Source organism: Capricornis sumatraensis, chromosome 18 (assembly GCF_032405125.1).
Source record: "Capricornis sumatraensis isolate serow.1 chromosome 18, serow.2, whole genome shotgun sequence".
Classification (NCBI taxonomy): Eukaryota; Metazoa; Chordata; class Mammalia; order Artiodactyla; family Bovidae; genus Capricornis; species Capricornis sumatraensis.
Genome location: NC_091086.1, coordinates 70,271,404 through 70,291,220, shown reverse-complemented (window position 1 = coordinate 70,291,220; position 19,817 = coordinate 70,271,404). Strand labels below are relative to the sequence as shown.

At 42.5% G+C, this 19,817-nt stretch overlaps 1 protein-coding gene across 1 annotated transcript in view; it reads right to left on the bottom strand.

The window, feature by feature from the left end:
- Positions 1-19,817, bottom strand: part of SEMA5A (semaphorin 5A) — a 549,084-nt gene that overhangs the window by 189,611 nt on the left and 339,656 nt on the right. The window contains exons 6-8 of the mRNA XM_068990538.1: positions 14,019-14,081; positions 3,726-3,824; positions 1,695-1,908 (exon numbers count right to left, since the gene is read on the bottom strand). Of these exons, the coding sequence (XP_068846639.1) occupies positions 1,695-1,908; positions 3,726-3,824; positions 14,019-14,081 (376 nt within the window). The remainder of the gene's footprint in view (positions 1-1,694; positions 1,909-3,725; positions 3,825-14,018; positions 14,082-19,817) is intronic.

Below are 19,817 nucleotides of genomic sequence, written 5' to 3'. Positions count from 1 at the left end.
GGTGGAAGTCAGTACAACTTTGTAGAATGTGAAACCTCAGAACAGTAAATATTATAAGGACAATTATAAGAGCTCATCTTTATGCAAACCATCAAACAAAGGCTTGAGGGAATGGGTTACATATGGTGCATGTATCTATATACAACATTGTGTTTGCCAATGTGTGTGCATGTGAGTGTATTACCATATTCACACACGAGTGCACGCATATTCAGAGGGTTGGATTTCAGCTGGCACGTCTCAGTACATGGCCAACTTTAACTTCAATCTGGAAGGCTGGAATCACTTTCCCCTCGTTTAGTGAGCAAGTGACCAAGTTCTAGCCCAGGACTGAAGGAAATCTTCTGGCAGTTCCTGATGTCTTTAAAAAAGGACACAAGGGATGTGGTTCTCCCCCGGATATCGTCCTGTCTGAGTGCAGGACCTGGGATGGTAGTCGTGAATTTGCGCCTGTAAGCAGAGCCAGCCTGGGGACCACCTGCCAGGCTGTGGGTGGCAGAGACAGCAGCGACAGGACTCGGGGCTTATTGATTCCTGAGCCACTGAAGTAAGCAACTCCAGTGACACCTACCCTGACCTCCTGGTTATAAGACTTGATACCTTAAAAAAAAAAATTTGGTCAAATTACCTGTGGAATCTAAAGATACAAATGAACTTTTTCACAAAACAGAAACAGACTCACAGACTTCGAAAACAAATTTATGGTTATGGTTACCAAAGGAGAAAGGTGGGAGGAAGGATAAATTAAGAGTTTGGGATTAACATACAGACACTACTATCTATAAAATCCCCTGAAGGAGGAAATGCCACTCATTCCAGAATCTGCCTACAGTGCAGGAGACCAGGGTTCAAACCCTGGGATGGGAAGATCCCCTGGAGAAGGGAATAGCTCTACCCACTCCAGGATTCCTACCTGGGAAATCCTATCGACAGAGAAGCCTGGAGGGCTACAGTCCATGGAGTAGCAAGGAGTCATACAAAACTGAGCAACTGAGCACACACACAGACACACACACACACACACACACACACACAAACTAGATACTCAAAGACCTGCTGTATAGCACAGGGAACTCTAGTCAGTACCCTGTAATAAACTACATGGGAAAAGAATCTGAAAAAAAAATGGATATATGTATATGTGTAACTGAATTACTTTGTTCTATGCCTAAAGCTAACTCAACATTGTAAATCAACTACACGCCAATATAAAATAAAAAAATTAATTAAAAAAATTGTTCAAGCTATTTGGAGCTTCCTATAGCCAAATACATTCTTTTACACAGTCGTCTGAAAATTTCATGCAATACTAGAAACTTTGCTTTTTAGGGATACAGTAAAGAAGTCAAGAAAGAATGCACATGAGTCTATAGACATCAGTGACATGACATCAGATTTCCTGAACTTCAAACAATAATATGAGAAAGCAGCTTAAGTTTGATAAACGCTTATATCAGCATTAGCCCTATGTTACCATGTCCTACAGTGCTGAGAGGATCGTTTCTCTTCCTAATTGGAAATGAGCCCTCTGATGCCTTTCTACATCGAAGAACAAAACAAATTACAGTTTGATTCCTTTAGAAAAGGAGGAAATCGTTTTATTTTGAAAACTGTGATAGCTTGCTTCTGAGCACCATGGAAGAGGGCATCACAGACCAGTGAGATGGGAAGCCGGGTGGGAGGGTAAGACTCACCGTTGAGCCACTTGGAGTTGTACTGTGCGGTGCGGAGCGGGGGCAAGATGCCCAGGCTTCGGTAAATGGCAGGATCGCGTCCCGGGAAGTCCATGGCCGTGGCGGCATAGAGCTCCCCGCCCGCCGTGAGCAGGGCTGTGGAGTTGTGCTGGGGGCTGTAGGGGCAGCGTGCCATGCCGCTGATCTGGTCATGGATCTCCGTCAGGTTACTCAACTAGGAGTGAGGACAAGAGAGAAAAGTCAGTGATCCCCCCCATGAAACCCCTTTAATACTGTTAATGGATCAGATCTGCCCAACTTGCAAATGAAGCACGTACTATAAACTCTCTGGGGCTCATAGCATGGGCCAGACGTCCACACTTTCGATGAGAATAATATGCTGTGGGGACTGTCAGAGAATGTGGCAATCAATCTCTCATCATCCCATGAGAATGAACCCCAGGCTGTTGGATACTCAGCAAAGATGGAGTAAGACTATCATTTATGACTTCTAATCATAAAACACAAGGCAATACAAATTTGCCCACTTATATTACAAAACTCAACTTCACTGTTTATAGAAGTACAAACTGCAAGAGAAGTTAGGTACAGGTTTATCAACAAAAGTGGATTAAAGTTGTGTGACTAGCCCAAACTGTGTTCATGGGTAATGGCTGGACATTTAGCAACCACAGAGCTCAAATTTCCAAGGCTTTAGATCTTAGTGTTCCGAGAGGCAACTTAGTGTCCTGCAGTCAATCCGCAGGACTCCTGCATTTGAGAAGCTGAACCATCGCCGAATGAGAAAAGTCCTCTGTGTGGCTGGAGGAGGGGATCTCCACTCTATTCTTCTCTAACTCTCACCTGAGAGCTAAGAAAGCAGAGGGGTCAGGCAGCGGTTCAGATACCCTGCCTGCTTTATTACACGTGCGTGCTTCGTCGCTTCAGTCAAGTCCAACCCTTTGCGACCCCATGGACTGTAGCCCGCCAGGCTCCTCTGTACATGGGGTTCTCCAAGCAAGAATACTGGAGTGGGTTGCCATTTCCTTCTCCAGTGAATCTTCCCAACCCAGGGATTGAACCCGGGTCTCCCACTGCAGGCAGATTCTTTACCATTTGAGCTACGAGGGAAGCCCTTATCACACGTGTAGACCCAGGTAAGCTACTTAAAAGTCTTTAAGCCTTAGATTCTTCTTTTACAAAATGATGACCCAAAGGATAACCACCAGGCCGGGTGGATGTGAGGGTGAAGTGACTGGGTTGTTGTAAGGATTGCAGGACAGGTCACAATACTAGGGCTGTCTCTGTGAGCATCACTTCTTATCATCATCATCCTCCTCTCTTTATTTCCAATAACTGAATGTTAACTTGAAAATAATGAATAGTAAAAGAGGACGATTAATTCAGCCTTTGAGAGAAATTGTGTAACCAGGAAATTAATATAATGAGATTTATTCATCATTTCTTGTTCCCTGAGGAAGAGCAAATGAATATCCCAAATTAGGAAGACTACACGTGTGCTCTGAGAACCCTGCAATTCTATAGGAATGAGATCTGGATACAGAAAAGTTCCCTGCTCATAATGACGGGTTGAAAGAAAGAGAAAGAGGGTGGGTAATAACTTTATTTTTCTTAGGATTCCATTTCTTTGTTAGGTTGCTTTAATTTTTCAACACACTTTTTATCCAAATTCTAAATTGCATTTTCTTGTTTTGATTGTGATTTTAGGTCATTTTAATACTTAACACTACGTCTGCAATGAAGCAGGATAAGAAAAAAAAATAATATGTTTAGGATTATCTTTAGGGTCACTGTTGAGAACAAAGCTGGTAGAAATAGCTTGAAAGAATATTCAAATTTAATTAAACAAGCTTTTTATATAACATGTGTAATAAAAAAATACATCAAGTCTTTATTCAGTTTAACAAAACATGCTTTGAATTAAAATGCAACTCCTTGGAGAATAGCAATACATTTTAAAAGTGGTGTTTTAATAGGCTGTTTGGGTTTTCCTGGCATTAAAATCTATCAAAACTCCACATGAAGCCATACCGTGCGGTTGGTGCAGACAGGCGTGAAAGCGTTGGTCCCACACGTGAATAACCGGTCACCACCCACCAACAGTACCCGAATGTAGTTCTGACATTCTTCCTGAAAAACAAAAACAAACAACAACAAAAAAAGAAAACACAAAAAAAAGGGATTAAGAGGCCTGAGCTCAAGAGGAAGGTGAATACGAAGATGTCTTGTCTGTTCAATAAATTAAAAGTTAATTGACCACTAAACCCAACACACAACCTCCTCTCAGATACTGACCAAAAAATAACAACAAAAATCCTAAATAGTTTACCTTCATCTGCACACTTGCTCAATAGAGGATATTTGTGAAGATTAATACATGTTCAGTTAAAATCTCAAACCATGTGTCTTCTTTTGATGAATGTGGTTTCACTTTGTGTTGTATCTGATAACAGTGCAAACTCTAAATTGCCTTTGACGTATGGTAGGAAAACAAATAAGGGAAACTATTAGAGCGGCTCGTGAAACAGCAGTTTAGGAATCTTGCCCAGGAGCTTAAAAAACCATGGTGAATGCTTCTCCAAATACGAGGGTCACGAGCGAAGCTCTGATTACAACCAAAGCAAGTTTTAGATGAAGTTCTTAAACTGCTTTGTGTACAGCAAGAATCTATAAACATTTTTGATTTTTTGGCAAAAAAGTAAAATACAACTATAACAAGTAAACAATGAGGGATGAAAGCCCATGCTAAGGGAGTGAATATTTTTTATGGTTGCAAAACATACATATGTATCTGGGGCTTGGTCAACGTAGTACAGGAACATTCAGTTATAAAGCTCCTCATTCAACCAGCAAGAATTTACTGATTAGATACTCTGTGGTAGAGACTGTGGAAGAAGTCACAATCTAGGCCCTTGTGTGTGCAATTTGCTCAGTCCAACTCTTTGTGTCCCCAGGTACTGTAGTCCACCAGGCTCCTCAGTCTATGGAATTCCCTAGGCAAGAATACTGGAGTGGGTTGCTATTCCCTTCTCCAGGCTATCTTCTATACCCAGGGATCGAACCCAGGTCTCCTGCATTGCAGGCAGACTCTTTACCATCTGAGTCACCATGGAAGCCTGCATGGAGGCCCTTGGCACAAAATTAAAATACATGGAGTTGTCCACACACTCTATTAAGGAAGCACAGGAGAACAGCATATTGCTAATTCTAGAGGGCAGGGGAGGGGAAGGGAGGAGGTGAAGGAAGGCTTCCTGGAGGAGGTGACACCTGAAGTCAGTTTCAAAGGAAGAGGAGGATCTGGTGCCACTTGGCACTTGCAGGATTTTTGCGAGAGAAGAAGGGAAAAGACATTTTCAAAATGAAGAATGGACTGTGCTGGAGAAAGCACGGTGCTTTCACTGGGAACAGAGGAGGCGCCGCATAAGCTGGGATGCTAGGCAGGGACCAGGTGCGTCTGGGCAGTGAGTGTGAGTGTACTTTGTGTTCGGAACATGAAGGGGCCAGTTTATATTTTCACTGTGTGTGGTTTTGACCTGATCTGATGTTTGTTACTGAAGGACCAATCAGGAAGCCATGTGGAGGCAAGTGAAGGCAGGAGAGTGCAGACAGGTAAGGAAACCACGTCCATGAGTCAGCCCCTCCTCACTCTGTGCCTGGACCACAGTGCGAGGTGTGAGGGGGCAAAGCCAGGCTCCAGCAGATGAACAGGACATGGGGACTGACCGAACGCCTGGACCTAGAAGATGCTGCGTACTGACACAATGGTTTGACTCACACGCTTCCTCAGTCAGAAGGATCTGGATTAAATGGCACAGAGATGCTCTCTTCAATGAAACAGAACCTCAGTCTCCAAGAAACATTGATTTGCCGTAACTCAGCCTGCAGCATGGCCTAGCTGTGGATGTAAGATGAGCTAAAACACTTGAATCTGCTTTCTAAACATAAGGTGAAATATCAAAGGTAGATAATTTACCTAATTACTAAAAGTGAAAGTGAAGTCGCTCAGGTGTATTCAACTCTTTTGCGACCCCATGGCCTGTAGCCTACCAGGCTTCTCCTTCTGAGGGATGTTCCAGGCATGAGTACTGGAGTGGGTTGCCATTTCCTTCTCCAGGTTGATTGTGGATTTTGAGATGAGATCAACCTGGATTAAGGTGGGCCCTTGTTTGTGCTCAGCTGCTGAGTTGTGGCAACTCATTGCGACCCCATGGACGGTAGCCTGCCAGGCTCCTTTGTCCATAGACTTTTCCAGGCAACAATACTGGAGTGGGTTGCCATTTCCTACTCCAACCTAATAATTACCATTAACAATAATAGTAACCAATTAGCATTGGCTGCTAATCTGAAGTACTTTGAGGAAAAAAAGGAGAGAATAAAAGATGGACATTAATTATTAAACAGAAGACAAAAGCCGGTGCTCTGTGACAGCCTGGAGGGGTAGGATGGGGATGGGGTTGGGGTGGGGGTTCAGGAGGGCGGGGACACATGCATGCCTGTGGCTGACTCATTCTGATGCATGGCAGAAATCATCACAATATGGTAAAGCAATTATCCTCCAATTAAAACAAATAAATACATTAAAAATGAACTGCATAACAAAGGATGAGATGGTTGGATGGCATCACCGACTCAGTGGACATGGGTTTGGGTGGACTCCGGGAGTTGGTGATGGACAGGGAGGCCTGGCGTGCTGCGGTCCATGGGGTCACAAAAAGTCAAACACGACTGAGCGACTGAACTGAATAAGAAAGGTGCACCAGCTGGGGAGGCTTGTTCTGTTCTGCTCTGCTTTGTTTTTATAGCTGGGGAAAGGGAAGAAGAGTTCTCAAGAGAAAGAACAAAACCAGACTTCAAAAAGGCGCATCGGTCTGCTTTCCCAGGCTCTGGGAGCTCTAGTTCCAAGGACACAGAGGAGGATGCACAGCTGCTGAGAGCAGAGGGGCACAGAGACAGGATCCCAGCCACGGTGGGAACACCAGCCCTGACCGCATAAATGAAGGGGCTCCAGAGAGATGTCTCGGGGAACACAGGGCTCAGCGCACTCTGGATGGCCGGAGCGGACAGAACAGACTCAGCAGTGACGCTGTAATAATGAACGAGAGAAAATTACAAACAGCTCAGACTTTTGGGGGTGAGAGTTTGTTTGTTTCTGCTGCTGCTTTTAGACCTCTTTCAAGAATTGGGTCACAATGTAAGAGGAACATTTTGTTGGTTTTCCTAAGCAGGAGACTGATGCGCTGGAGACAGTCACGTCACCATGAACTTGGGGGCAAGGGTGAGTTATTAGAAGAGAATCATTTCTGTCGAAAGAGGTGGTCTCATGGCTGAGTCCTACAGACCCACTGAAGAAAAGCAAGGCTCTCTCATTGATTATGGGAAGAGAAACAATCAAGATACCACATGTGGTATTTATCTTCATCTCCCCCAAAGAAAAAGCGCAAAGAAGCCTGCATGTCAATAACCATCTTGAAGGCCCGTCACAGACTTGATGGAGAACCAGAAAGATGGTTGGGGATGTGATAATTTGGATACTGACACATGTCAGAGCGGAGGGACAAGTTCAGCGAGTTATCAAAAAAAAAATCTTGGAAAAAATATGTGAGGGAAGATGATACCAACTTATCTCCATTAGTAAAAAGTATGTTCTGGTCGTCAGGCCCCTTGAGAATACCCGCTCATCCCAGAAGGCCATGCTGTCTGGGAAGGGCTTTGTGTGTCCCTGGGTCCCCAGTCAGCCCCTCCATTTCTTTGTTTTTGTATTTTTTTTTTTTTACATTCTGTTTTGCTTGGATTTTCCCCAGTTTCTCATTTAAAAAAAGTTATTTTCAAAGTATTTATAAACGAAAACTTGGTGTGTGTGACCTGCACAGGTTGTTAGCATCCAATCTGAAAGAATCTTCCATGTTTGGAACAATTAAGAATAAAGAATGCAGAATAAAGGCAGTACTGTAACATTCCGCCTTCATTGATTAACTCGCAGGTTTCTAAATATTGGCACTTTGGATGAAAGTGTTGTTTACCCCCTACATCACCAGGTTCCCAGGCAAGATGGTGGTTTGTTTTTCTCCTCTGCAGTTAACCTGTTTAGGAGCAGAGTCTGACATCCAGGAAGCAGAACTATAGCATATAGTAGGGGAACAATGAACAGAACTCTGGATTCTAGTCCAAACTCTCCCACTGACCAGCAGAATCATTCTAGGAACTTGGTGTTTAAAATACTGAGATGAGATCACAAACAAGAAGCTTACAAAAATTATAAAGTATAATACGTTCATAAAGGAGCTCTTTTATTCCCTTAATAATCGGCTGTGTTTCCTTTGTAAAGCTGTTAAAGGTCATGGTGGGAAGGACTTTGGTTTAGACATAATGACCCCAAGCAGACAAAGAGCTCTTGTTGGATCACAAATGAACTGACTATTTACGTTTAAAATAATATTTGTGTCAAACACATCTAAATAGTTCTAGAAGCCAGATTCTATAATGGTGTTTCAAAAATAACGAACGACAACAGATTTTATTAGAAAACTGTTTTGACCCCGCAAACAACACAAGAGTTCACCCTCCCTTTCTCGTAGATGGAATGTTTAAGATCCTTTCAGGCCAAGTCACCCCCTTTCTCCCAAGGGAGCTGGAAAAGTTTAAGTGGAACCGAATTCAAAGCTCACGAAGAACTGGCAGTCTCCACCCACCCTTCTCTGCTAAATGGGCCCAAATCAAAGATCTGGCAATGTTTTCTTGACCCCGAGTCCCTCAATGGTCACCTTAAAGGGCTGCACATGAAATGATGCTCAGGCTGGTCCCAACTACACTGGGAAACTTGAGGGAATGTGTCCTCTCTCTTCCCACCCCCTGCAGTACGTGGAGGAATGTTCTATCCAGGGAACAGAGTGGGCATGGATGGTACGACCCCCACAGCCACAGCCCCCTCACCCATACTCCACATTCCTGTTGCTACAGTAAAATGCATTATGTGGAGATGCACAGACCACTTTCTTTTCTTTTTTTTTTTCCTTAGGGCAGGAAAAAATGAGTTCACTCAAAATGGCTGGCATTTTTCTCATTTTTGAGATGTCACATTTTGCCTTATTCCTTTTTGTTTCAGGGAGAGGGGAAACTGTCAATCTGTGTGTAAAATTTTCATATTACTATAGCACAGACCAAAAGATAATTGAATTCCTATTTCTAAGCTCCAGGCAACTAAGAAAATCCGAATTCCACTCCACTCCCCCTAATAGATGTTATATTTTAGTCAAAGGAACTCGATGGAAGCGTTTTCTGATCTGGGCTCTGGAAGCGTCAGCACAGGGAAACTAGGGTTGTGTGACCTTAGAGTTCAGAGACTAGCCCGGGGGGTGGTTTATTTCCTCCCCTTCTGGGTTCCCAGAGCGGGGCTAAGGTCTTTAACAAAGCAACAGGGAGGGTAAATAAGAGAAAGGAACTATTGGGGAAAAAAAGGAAGAGCCTGGGAGGTCCCTCTGCTCTCACTGCCCTTGGATCAGCCCAGCAGCATGGTCTAGGTTCTTCCCTTCCTAATCCTATCATATCATTTTGTGCCAGGGAACTTCACCACACACAGCTCTGCTACAAAATCGAATTCTATTACAAGCAAGCTCAGGTTGCTCAAAACTTGTCTGTGAGTTTATCAGCATACTTCATGCAACCTAAAAGGACATGCAGTTTCTCTTTCCCACAGTGTCGCCACTTTGAAATTCATCTTCATCTGTCTTATAGTCATCTTAAAAAAAAAGAAAAAAAACAACAACCACCTCCATCCACAAACGCAGTTTGAATCAGTTTCTAATTACTGAGGTTTGCCATTGTTCTTAGCCTATTAAAACCAGAAACATGTGGAACGTAAAGGTATGATTTCCTTTGAAACCGTTTGTTTTGCTCCTTTTCTTTCTGTGTATCAGCAAGCCTCAATTACCTATAATAATGATTCACTCCTTCTGTGAATCGAAAGTATCTTCCTGAGGAGCATGAAAGACGGCCTTTACGGTGTGTGCTCTGGGTTTTACTTGCTTAATTTCTAAGCAGCAAACAACCAATGATCACAGCTTAAGGCAAAATATGGGCCAATTCTGAATCAGCAGAAGCAACTCTGCACCCCGGGGAGTAATAATCTACTGGCATAAGGTTACCACAACACTGTTTTAAAATGAAAGACTCAGAGACTATTAGCAGGAGGAGTCTCGGCTAGATCAAGTAATCGGATGTTCTCCTGTAACACGCAGGAGACTGAAGTCCACAGAGACGAAGAGGATTGACTGTGATTTCTTTAAAGTCCATGAAATGAATACACAAGCAAGATCGAGATGAAATACGAAAGGACTCTTACGCGGAGTAAAATCCAACACAGACCATGTAAAAGTTGTCAATATATTTCCCATCTTGGGGAATTACAGCCAGAATTTCCAACTGAGTCATAGTCTAGCAATGTCTGGAGACATTTTTGGTTATTTTTTGTTGTCCTGATGGGTGAAAGGAATCACCAGCATCCAGCACGTAGAGGCCAGGATCATGTTAACCATCCACCAATAACATGGAAGACTCCACAGTGGGGAGTGATCCGGCCCCAACATCACGAGTGCTGAGAGCAGAGCCCAGATGCAGGGCCCTGCGTTTGTTCACTCCGGAGTGGAGTGGAGTTGAGCAGCCACCGCAGGCTGGGATCAACGTGGATCCACTGGCCCAGCTCCCAGTTGAGGAGGAGGGGACTGGGTAATTAACATGCAGCCTGGTAATTAACATGACCAGGAAATACAAATGGCTCCTGGGAGGTGATGCAGTGAGGTATGCTGGAGATGGAGGGTAGGGCGGGCCAGGTGAGGCAGGAATGCCCAGACAGGAGGCACACGAGTGCAGGGAGACGGGAGAGGGAGGTAGGGCGGAATGATAGCAAGGGCGGTGGGGAAGGGTTAGGATGCAGCCCTAGAAGCAGAGGAGGGCACAGCCACCCCCAGACCCAGGGCTACCAACTATACATGTTCTCAGACAAGCCTTAGGACATGCAGGTGTCAACAGGATTTTTGGCTAGGTTTCCCAAAGCTGACTAGTGCTGCTCACGGGTGTATCATAGCCCCAGCAAGCAGGAAGAGGAGGAGAAAGATCCAAAGTCCTAGAGGAAGACAAAGACAAGGCAATAAAGACAGAAAAGAGGACAAGTGAAAGGTTTTTCCAGTAGTCATGTATGGACGTGAGAGCTGGACCACAAAGAAAGCTGAGCACCAAAGGATTGATGCTTTTGAACTGTGGTGTTGGAGAAGACTCTTGAGAGTCCCTTGGACTGCAAGGAGATCCAACCAGTCCATCCTAAAGGAAATCAGTTCTGAGTGTTCATTGGAAGGACTGATGTTGAAGCTGAAGCTCCAATACTTTGGCCACCTGATGAGAAGAGCTGACCCATTTGAAAAGACCCTGATGCTGGGAGGGATTGAAGGCTGGAGAAGAAGGGGATGACAGACAATGAGATTCTTGGATGGCATCACTGACTCAATGGACATGAGTATGGGTAAGCTCTGGGAGTTGGTGATGGACAGGGAGGCCTGGCATGCTGCAGTCCATGGGGTCGCAAAGAGTTGGACACGACTAAGTGACTGAACTGAAGAGGGAGAAAAAGCCCAAGGACCCTGGGGTCACCAGTGTCACCAGACAAAGGGACAGCACTGGCTTGAGAACCATGTCCAGAGCGGTCAGTGTTTCCCATCAGTGGACATTGCCAGAAGAAAGAAAGTCGCGTTTCCAGCCCTCACACCCAAGCTGATCTGATTCCACCCTTTCCACTGCTCAGTACAGAGGGTCTTCCTTGAAGAATTTCTTGTGTGCCAAGGAGTAAGGAGCAAAAGTCCAGGAATCCACCCATCAAACATGTAAGTGTTAGAGGGTGGAGAGGAAAAGCATATAGGAAGCCCCCTTTTCAAAAGCTTTATACACAATATATACAAATTCCACTGAATTTATTACAGAGTTAAATGAATTTACTATGTTCTGATTCATTTATTTCGGGGGGAATTTTAAGAGACGCTATTCTGATTCTTTGGAACTTGGTGCTACCTTAAATCATCTGTGTCTCTGACGACTTATCTCGGAGGAATTTTTGAGGTTAAATAACTTTCAGTAAATAGCCTTCAGCAACTTCTGCTTTTTTATTAACGTCTCCAAGTGTTTCTCTAGCTAAGATGGCATTTTATTCCTCCTCTTCCTTCTTTTTAGCTCTTTCGTCAGTTTTGGGAAACTGAATGACTAAGTGTGCTGAGACCTGCCTCTGTGTATGTCTCTCAGAACTGCTGATTTAAAAGACAAAAAAAAAAAAAAAAAAAAAAACACCAGGGGATGAAACTGGATAAAATAAAGTATGGAACAGTCTTGGAAAAACACAGGTGGTGTGAGGCTACTTCACCAGTGCCCTCTCTCCATTTGCTGTATATCCCCCAAGCTCTTGGCCTTGGGACCACACTTTGCACAGAAAGCCCTCTCTGCCGCTGTGTGTCTGCCTCTTCTGTTACCCTAAGTGTGATTCACATCAGAAGGAGCCACATTCCAATACAGTAAGACGATCACTAACAGAATGCTCCCTGGTGGTTCAGATGGTAACGAGTCTGCCTGCAATGCTGGAGAGCCGGGTTCAATCCCTGGGTCGGCAAGATCCCCTGGAGAGGGGAATGGCAACCCACTCCAGTATTCTTGCCTGGGAAATCCCACGGACAGAGGAACCTGGCAAGCTACAGTCCATGGGGTTGCAAAGAGTTGGACATGACTGAGCAACTTCACTTTCTTTCAACAGAATGAAACATTATGAGCTTATGGACCAGCTGCAGAAGAATTCCTTCAGGATGATCCAGTGTGATTTTCCTGAAATATAAAATTCCTTGAAAAAAGGACTCAGGCCTCTTACTGAGCCGACCAGTTGTGTGAAGGCAGATTGAAGAATTAATGTTTTTGAACTGTGGTGCTGGAGAAGACTCTGGAGAGTCCCATGGACAGCAAGGAGATCAAACCAGTCAATCCTCAAGGAAATCAACCCTGAATATTCATTGGAAGGTCTGATGCTGAAACTCCAATACTTTGGCCACCTGAGGCAAAAAGAGCCAACTCTTTAGAAAAGACCCTGATGCTGGGCAAGATTGAAGGCAGGAGGAGAAGGGGATGAGAGAGGATGAGATGGTTGGATGTCATCACCGACTCAATGGACATGAGTTTAGGCAAACTCTGGGAGAGAGTGAAGGACAGGGAAGCCTGGCATGCTGCGGTCCGTGGGGTCATGACCGAGTGACTGAACAGCAAGACCTGTGATGTGCACAGGAGTTCAAGAACTGTGTCTCCAACCTTAGCAATAATCTTCCCTTGGGAACTTGAGGATGTAGATATTCACACAGAGACAGGCAGAGAGAGAGAGCTCATTTTAAAGATGCATGTGTTAGTCACTCAGTCATGTCTGACTCTTTGCAACCCCGTGGACTGTTCCCGGCCAGGCTCCTCTGTGCCTGTGATTCTCCAGGCAAGAATACTGGGGTGGGTTGCCATTTCCTTCTCCAGGGGATCTTCCCAACCCAAGATTCAAACCAATGTCTCTTGCTTTGCAGGCAGATGCTTTACTATCTGAGCTACTAGGGAAGGCCCTATATTATAAAATATGTTAAACATATTTTAAAGATATGTTAAGATGCATTATTAAAAAATCTCAAATCACTTTTGATCTAATCATTAGACTTATTATATAATCACTTCCTGGAGTGAGCTGCAAGGTATGATTGCTGTGCTGTGCTGTGCTCATTTGCTCAGTCGTGTCCAACTCTTTGTGACTCCAAGGACTGTAGCCTCCCAGACTCCACTGTCCCTGGAATTTTCCAGGCAAGAATAATGGAATGGGTTGCCATTTGCTCCTCCAGGGAACCTTTCCAACCCAGAGATCAAACCTGTATCTCTGGTATTGCAGGCAGATTCTTTGAACCACTGAGCCATCCAGGAAGCCCATAAGGAATGATTAGGGGGGATTAAAATAGTATTTTCAAAATTCAGGTCCATATTTTTCTAAACAACATCATAACCAATTAATTTCATGTCTCATTCTAATGACTGGGAGGGCAAATTAGATCTGCTGGGAGTGCAAATTAGATCTGCTATGTTCTGAATCCTAACAACTGATTATTGTTCATCTTACTTTTGAATGGTAGAACCTTGAGAATTTCCTGTGTGTTTATTTTCAACCTTGCTTCATTTGTCAGTTTCCATGGCATCATAATCAGGAATAACCTTTATACTGAAGTGTTCTACATACCGGCCTCCAAGTTAGTGATGATACGCCCACAACAACGTCCTCCTTACCTGGGACTTGCCTTTGCTGTAACAGGCCTTCTTGGTTGCTTCATCACACTCCCATTCCACAGCCTGTAGGAAACACCAACGTGAGGGCAACTATTAGGACTTTGACTGAATAAAAGGAAAACAAATAATAAGGCATTGGTACCCGGAAGAGGTAACACAGAGAGCCCATGGTACCTAACATTTTCATACTAACATAGTGTACACAAAATGCATGTCATCCTGTCATGTGGGCTTATACTGAACTTTCGGAGGGAAGCATTTTAAAGGACTCAGTCTTTTCATTCATGCAGCAATAATGTGATATTTCAAACGTCACCATAAGACAGGCAGATGCTATGAGTCGGTAACTCTGACTCACTGATGACAGAAACACTCACTTCAGTGCATCATGGGATAGATTCTGAAGATGCTGAAAACAGGAGCCTTGAAACAAACCGATCTAAATCCTCATTTAGACGTGTACATCTTATTTGAATAGTCTGTCATTTATCAATATTCATGGATAATGAAGCGAGGTGGACTGCGTGTATCCCTACTCCCCAAACACACATATAGATGATGAACAGTCAATAAAATAAGCAGCTCATGCACAGCCCAGCTACCACTTCCTCCCAAAGCCACTCATTTCCGTACTCGCGTTAGCTCCCACTAAATGCTGAGAGCTACAGCTTCTAAATTTCTTCCCTCACTTTCTAGACCTAACTCACGCTGATCAATTTGACACGCATCTGTTGACATCTGATGCTAACTCACAAGTGGACCTGTGATTAATCAACATAATGTACAGCACTTACTTCGCAGGAAGAAATGATGCCTGCGAGCTTTAACGGCTGGTATGTTGAGATTGGGAATCATATTTTGAACAGACTTAAGCATCTGCGGTATTTATATTTTCTGCTATTTTATGGAATGTGCACTTTCATAGGGCCAGAATGTTTCCTTTATTCTGTCCGTCTGTCATCACAACTTTGTCCTATTTTCCTGTTACGGTTGGATTTCTGAAGAATTCAAGAGTTCTAAAGAACCAGATGAATCATTAACAGAGAAAAAAAAAATTGAAGTGAGGGACAATTTGTTGTTAGTCTGGATTACTGCTACATAATAAACTAAGGAAAAAATACTAATGTTAGATATTATGCAAGAGAATAAAGGCTGCACTCTTACTTCAAAAAAGAATGTTTTCTTTTTTTCCCTAACTCTTCTAAACTGAGGAAAATAACAAAAGTCGTATCAACACCCTTATCTAGCATCTACTGTTCTCCAAAGAATGTTACATAAGAGATTAAAACATAAAACACCACATTTTCCAAATCTTATCTTGCTTATCAAATATGAATCCACAAGAAAAGTGTTCTGGAGAGAACCACTTCAGGGCCTTTCAAAGAGAAACAATACTATAACTGTTTCCCCCTGTGCAGACTTAGAGATTTTTGTCCGTGTCAACATCTGATGAAAGAATTTGTTCTTTCTTCCTGTGATGTTTTCCTGTTCATAATGCTTAATGGCACCAAGAAGGTTAGAGCTAATTAGCATCTAATGCAAACAAATGACTTGAATTTCACACTAGACAGACAGATCCTTTTATGAGAAGTGATGACACCTCAGAGAAGAGATAAGAGCTTCACATACAGTTGCATAATTATATATCCCCAGGAAGCACAGATAAAACAAGTGCATTGCTGCGGTTGTGAGTGGAGTGTTCCTTTAGCAGACCTCTGTATAAAAGCTCATCCTGTTGTTTTCACTGAAATAGAGATATCCATGTCTTCACACTTCCTAAGCTGAGGGCATGTTTACGTGTTTAGTTGCTCAGTCATGTCTGAGTCTTTGCCACCCCAGGGACTGTGTTCATGGGATTCTCCAGCCAAGAATACTGGAGTGGGTTGCCATTCCCTTCTCCAGGGGATCTTCCTGACCCAGGAATCAAACCGGCGACTCCTGCATTGCAGGGAGATCCTTTACTGTCTGAGCCACCTGGGAAGCCCCGCCTTTACCCTTACTCAAACTCAAAAACAAAATGATACTCTATGATATTACAGTTGTTGCTTAGTTCCTAAGTTATATCTGACTCTTTTGTGACTCCATAGCCCTCCAGGCTCCTTCTGTCCCTGATATTTCACAGGCAAGAATACTGAAGTAGGTTGCCATTTCCTTCTCCAGGGCATCTTCCCAACTCAGGGTTGAACTTGTGTCTCCTGCATTGGCAGGCGGGTTCTTCACCACTAGAGGCACCAGGCAAGCCCACACTATGATACAGTCTTTAGCAAAGTAGACCCCAGTACAACTTGGATTTTATATCATCAAGGGGATTTAGTTATATATCACAAAGAGGAATTTGCGTTGCATAATTACTGGGCAAATTATTCAGTGAAATGCTTTAGATAATGGGGCATTCCTAGTGGCTCTCACTGGTCTAGTGAATTTGTTGAAAGTTAAACAGTACTGCACTCTTCAGTAAACTTAAGAGCTGAAAGAAGCAGTTAGTGCCAGAGCTACAGGAAGAATATTTATCAAATGCCATCAAAATTCAAATCCTTCTGCTGAAATGGCAAACAATTAGCTTCCCATGTTTGCCTAACATCCAAGTAGCCTTTGCATTTTCAAGATAAACACTGGCCAAGGATTGGGAAGGGACAGTAATAGGAAAAAAAAAAAAAATGTGACAGTTCTTGAACATATATCATTATTTTATCCAGTTTACCCAGAAAGAGCAATTGTTCACATAAGTTTATTAGACCAACAGAAAATGGAAAAAAAACTTACAGATTTTTCTGAAGACAGTTATTAAAAGTAGCAAAATTGCTTTCCTGTGGCATTTTTATTACAGTATATCAAGTTTCCAATAATATTCAAATCCAGAATTAATTAAATACTATGATTATGTAGCTATTCTCTTGATTCACTTTCACCCTGACTAGAAGAAAGGATAAAAGGAAATTATATTAAGAAAAGAACTGAACTATCTTTTGTACAGTTGAACACGTGATTGGATATCACAAAATTTGAAAAAGAATGGACTAGGGAAATGTATCTTTTCCAGATTGGCCTAAAATTGGGTGTTCCAGATGAGCCCCTTATTTTTTGCTCATTCAGCAAACTAGACTTTACCTATATGACAGGTGGCAGCAATGGATAGACACACTTTCACTGGAGAGAAATACGAATTTCAGTGGGACTCTCCAGCATCAGATTTTTCAAAGTTTCTCAATTATTCTGCTTGAATTAGATTATGTTTTAGCCTGGTCACAACTTTTCTTTATTCACAATTTTTTCTTTATTCTTTATAAAAAAGATTTATAAATTTTTTAAATCAAGTCTTCTCACTCTAATCTCAAAGGAGATTTATTGTGCAGAATGAAATTCTTTCATAATTTTGGAACAAATTCCACTATGATTTACGAAGCCATCTTTCTGGTTGACTTGCATTTTAGGACACTTTCTACCCATGCAAACCTGTCTTTATGACAGTCGCCACAAAGGCTAAGACATTCTGCATTTCAGACCTCAATGCAACACTTGTGACCTTAGTTTCTGTCTCTGTTTCTTTAAATCTTTAATTTTTGTCATCTCTTGTCTTTTTCTGTCGCATAAGACCTGGTAGAGAAAAGGTATCTTAATGTTTGACTCTATTCTGTATTTAGTCTTTGTTATATTTTTCAACAGCAGACGTGTTGCAGCGATAATGTGGTTACTTGGATATCCAAAGGCAATGAGTTTGAAATATCTACAGCTTAAAAGACACAAAGATTCTGGTTTGTGACACAACTGTAAATAGTTAGAAATAATATCTGTGCTATTCAACAACTTACAGAAGTGTTGCTTTATGCACACACATTTACCACTCTCTCATTTAATATTCATTAAATACCGACCAAGAGCAAGACACCAATAGATAACGAGCGAAATAAGGGAAAACACAGAGAGAGAATATTCACACAAATCAGACATTAATTTACAATAAAATGTAAGTGACTTCTGTCAGCCTAGACAGCATCAGGCTAAATCTGAGAATGCATCCAAGGTCATTTTCGTTGTTACAGAAGCATGTTCATCTCAGAATCCAGTGGTACACTGAAACTTACAATACCTTTAACTTTCAGGAAGTGACAGAATTTCTGAAAGAAAGAGAGCGGGTTTACCAAAAATCATGTTATACCTGCAGAAATCCTGTGTGTGTCAAAGCATTTACGGTTTCACAATACAGTACACTTTTCCCTGTTGTGCACACATACACACACATGTTCAGGTTATGATAAACAGAACTGTGATCTCTGAAGTAAATAGGATGTGAGAAAGAAAAAGAAAGATTGGCTCCTTTTATGGGCGAGTTACATACATATAAATCCACAGTTCGCGGAAATATATAAACAAAGCTGTGTATTATCACATTCCGCAGAAAGAGAAGTTAATTAGACAGGGACCAGCAAAGGCAGATACTTTTCATAAAAATGAAGAGAACAACATTCTAGGCAGATGGGCCAACACTCTTTCAGCAGATGGCTTTGCTAATTAGATACTGGCAAAAGATAACATGAAAAAAAAAACTAGTTTAATTACACAGTGCCAAAAATTAACAACCACCTGAGGGCTTTTTTAAAAAATATGTTTGCATTCATATTCTTATGTCATGGATTTCTCTGAAATGTTGGAGAATGTTAAATTGTCATGATGGTTATAAACAAATTGCCAGGGACTGTGAGATTGTATGTGTTCAAAAGAGAAGCAAAATGCAAACTAGTTGGAATTTGAAACAGTTGTGATTTTTATGCGACCTGAGTCAAGCGTCAATCTAGTTATCCTTGGGCAAAGGCAGTTTCGATAATTATTTTAGGGGTCACACTTGATAGGTTCAAAACAAGTGGCAATTGGGAATTCCCTGGCAGTTCAGTGGTTAGGACACTACATTTCCATTGCAGGGGGCCTGGGTTGGATCCCTCCACTATGAAACTGGGGACACTTGAGATGTTAAGGTGTGCACGGCAAGACATAAAGGGGTAAAGAGTTGAGTCACTTTGAAAGGATTTGTGCAGTCTGCCTCTGCGTCTACTCCTTAGTGGATATTGAGTGTATTCATTCACCTTAATATCAATTCGCCGTACACCTGCGTTTACATCTATGGCAAATGTAGGCAAGCCCGTTTTATTCTCACTGGCGGTTTCCAAATCGGAGAATTGGAAGGGGATGTTCATCATATTTTCTAACTACTGTTTTTTTCATTCTTACAAAACTGAAGTCATCCAACATTAGAGAAACATCTGAACCTCAGAGAGTCCCATACAAACGTGTTATAATGATTGTTTAAATCCTTTTGTATCAAAGCCCAAGATTTTCTTCCACAAAATAATACCAAGTCAAACTTCCTTTGATCACTGGCCAGTGGAGCTCCCAATTTGTCAAATGCTCATTGGGGCTTTTGTTTTATAATTGGGCTTTTTAAATTCAGGGCTTTTCTTTTTAACTGAGCAGACAATGTATGAGATTCCTAGGGCTGATGTAATGGAGCACTGCAAACTGGGTGGTTTTAAACAATATGAATCTGTCTTCTCACAGTTCCCAAGGGGTTGGTCAGAAATCAGCCAGAATTGCTTCTTTCTGGGCTCCCCCACCTCTGGTGACTGCTGGCCACCCTTGACCTTCGTTGGCTTGTGGGAGTATCACTCCGGTCCTTGCACCTGCCCTCATACAGTCCTCCCACTGTGTGTCTCTGTCCAAATGCACTTCTTAAGAAAGCATTAGTATTTGAATTACGGCCCATTCAATCCATTATCTTAACTAATCACATCTGCAAAGACTCTGTTT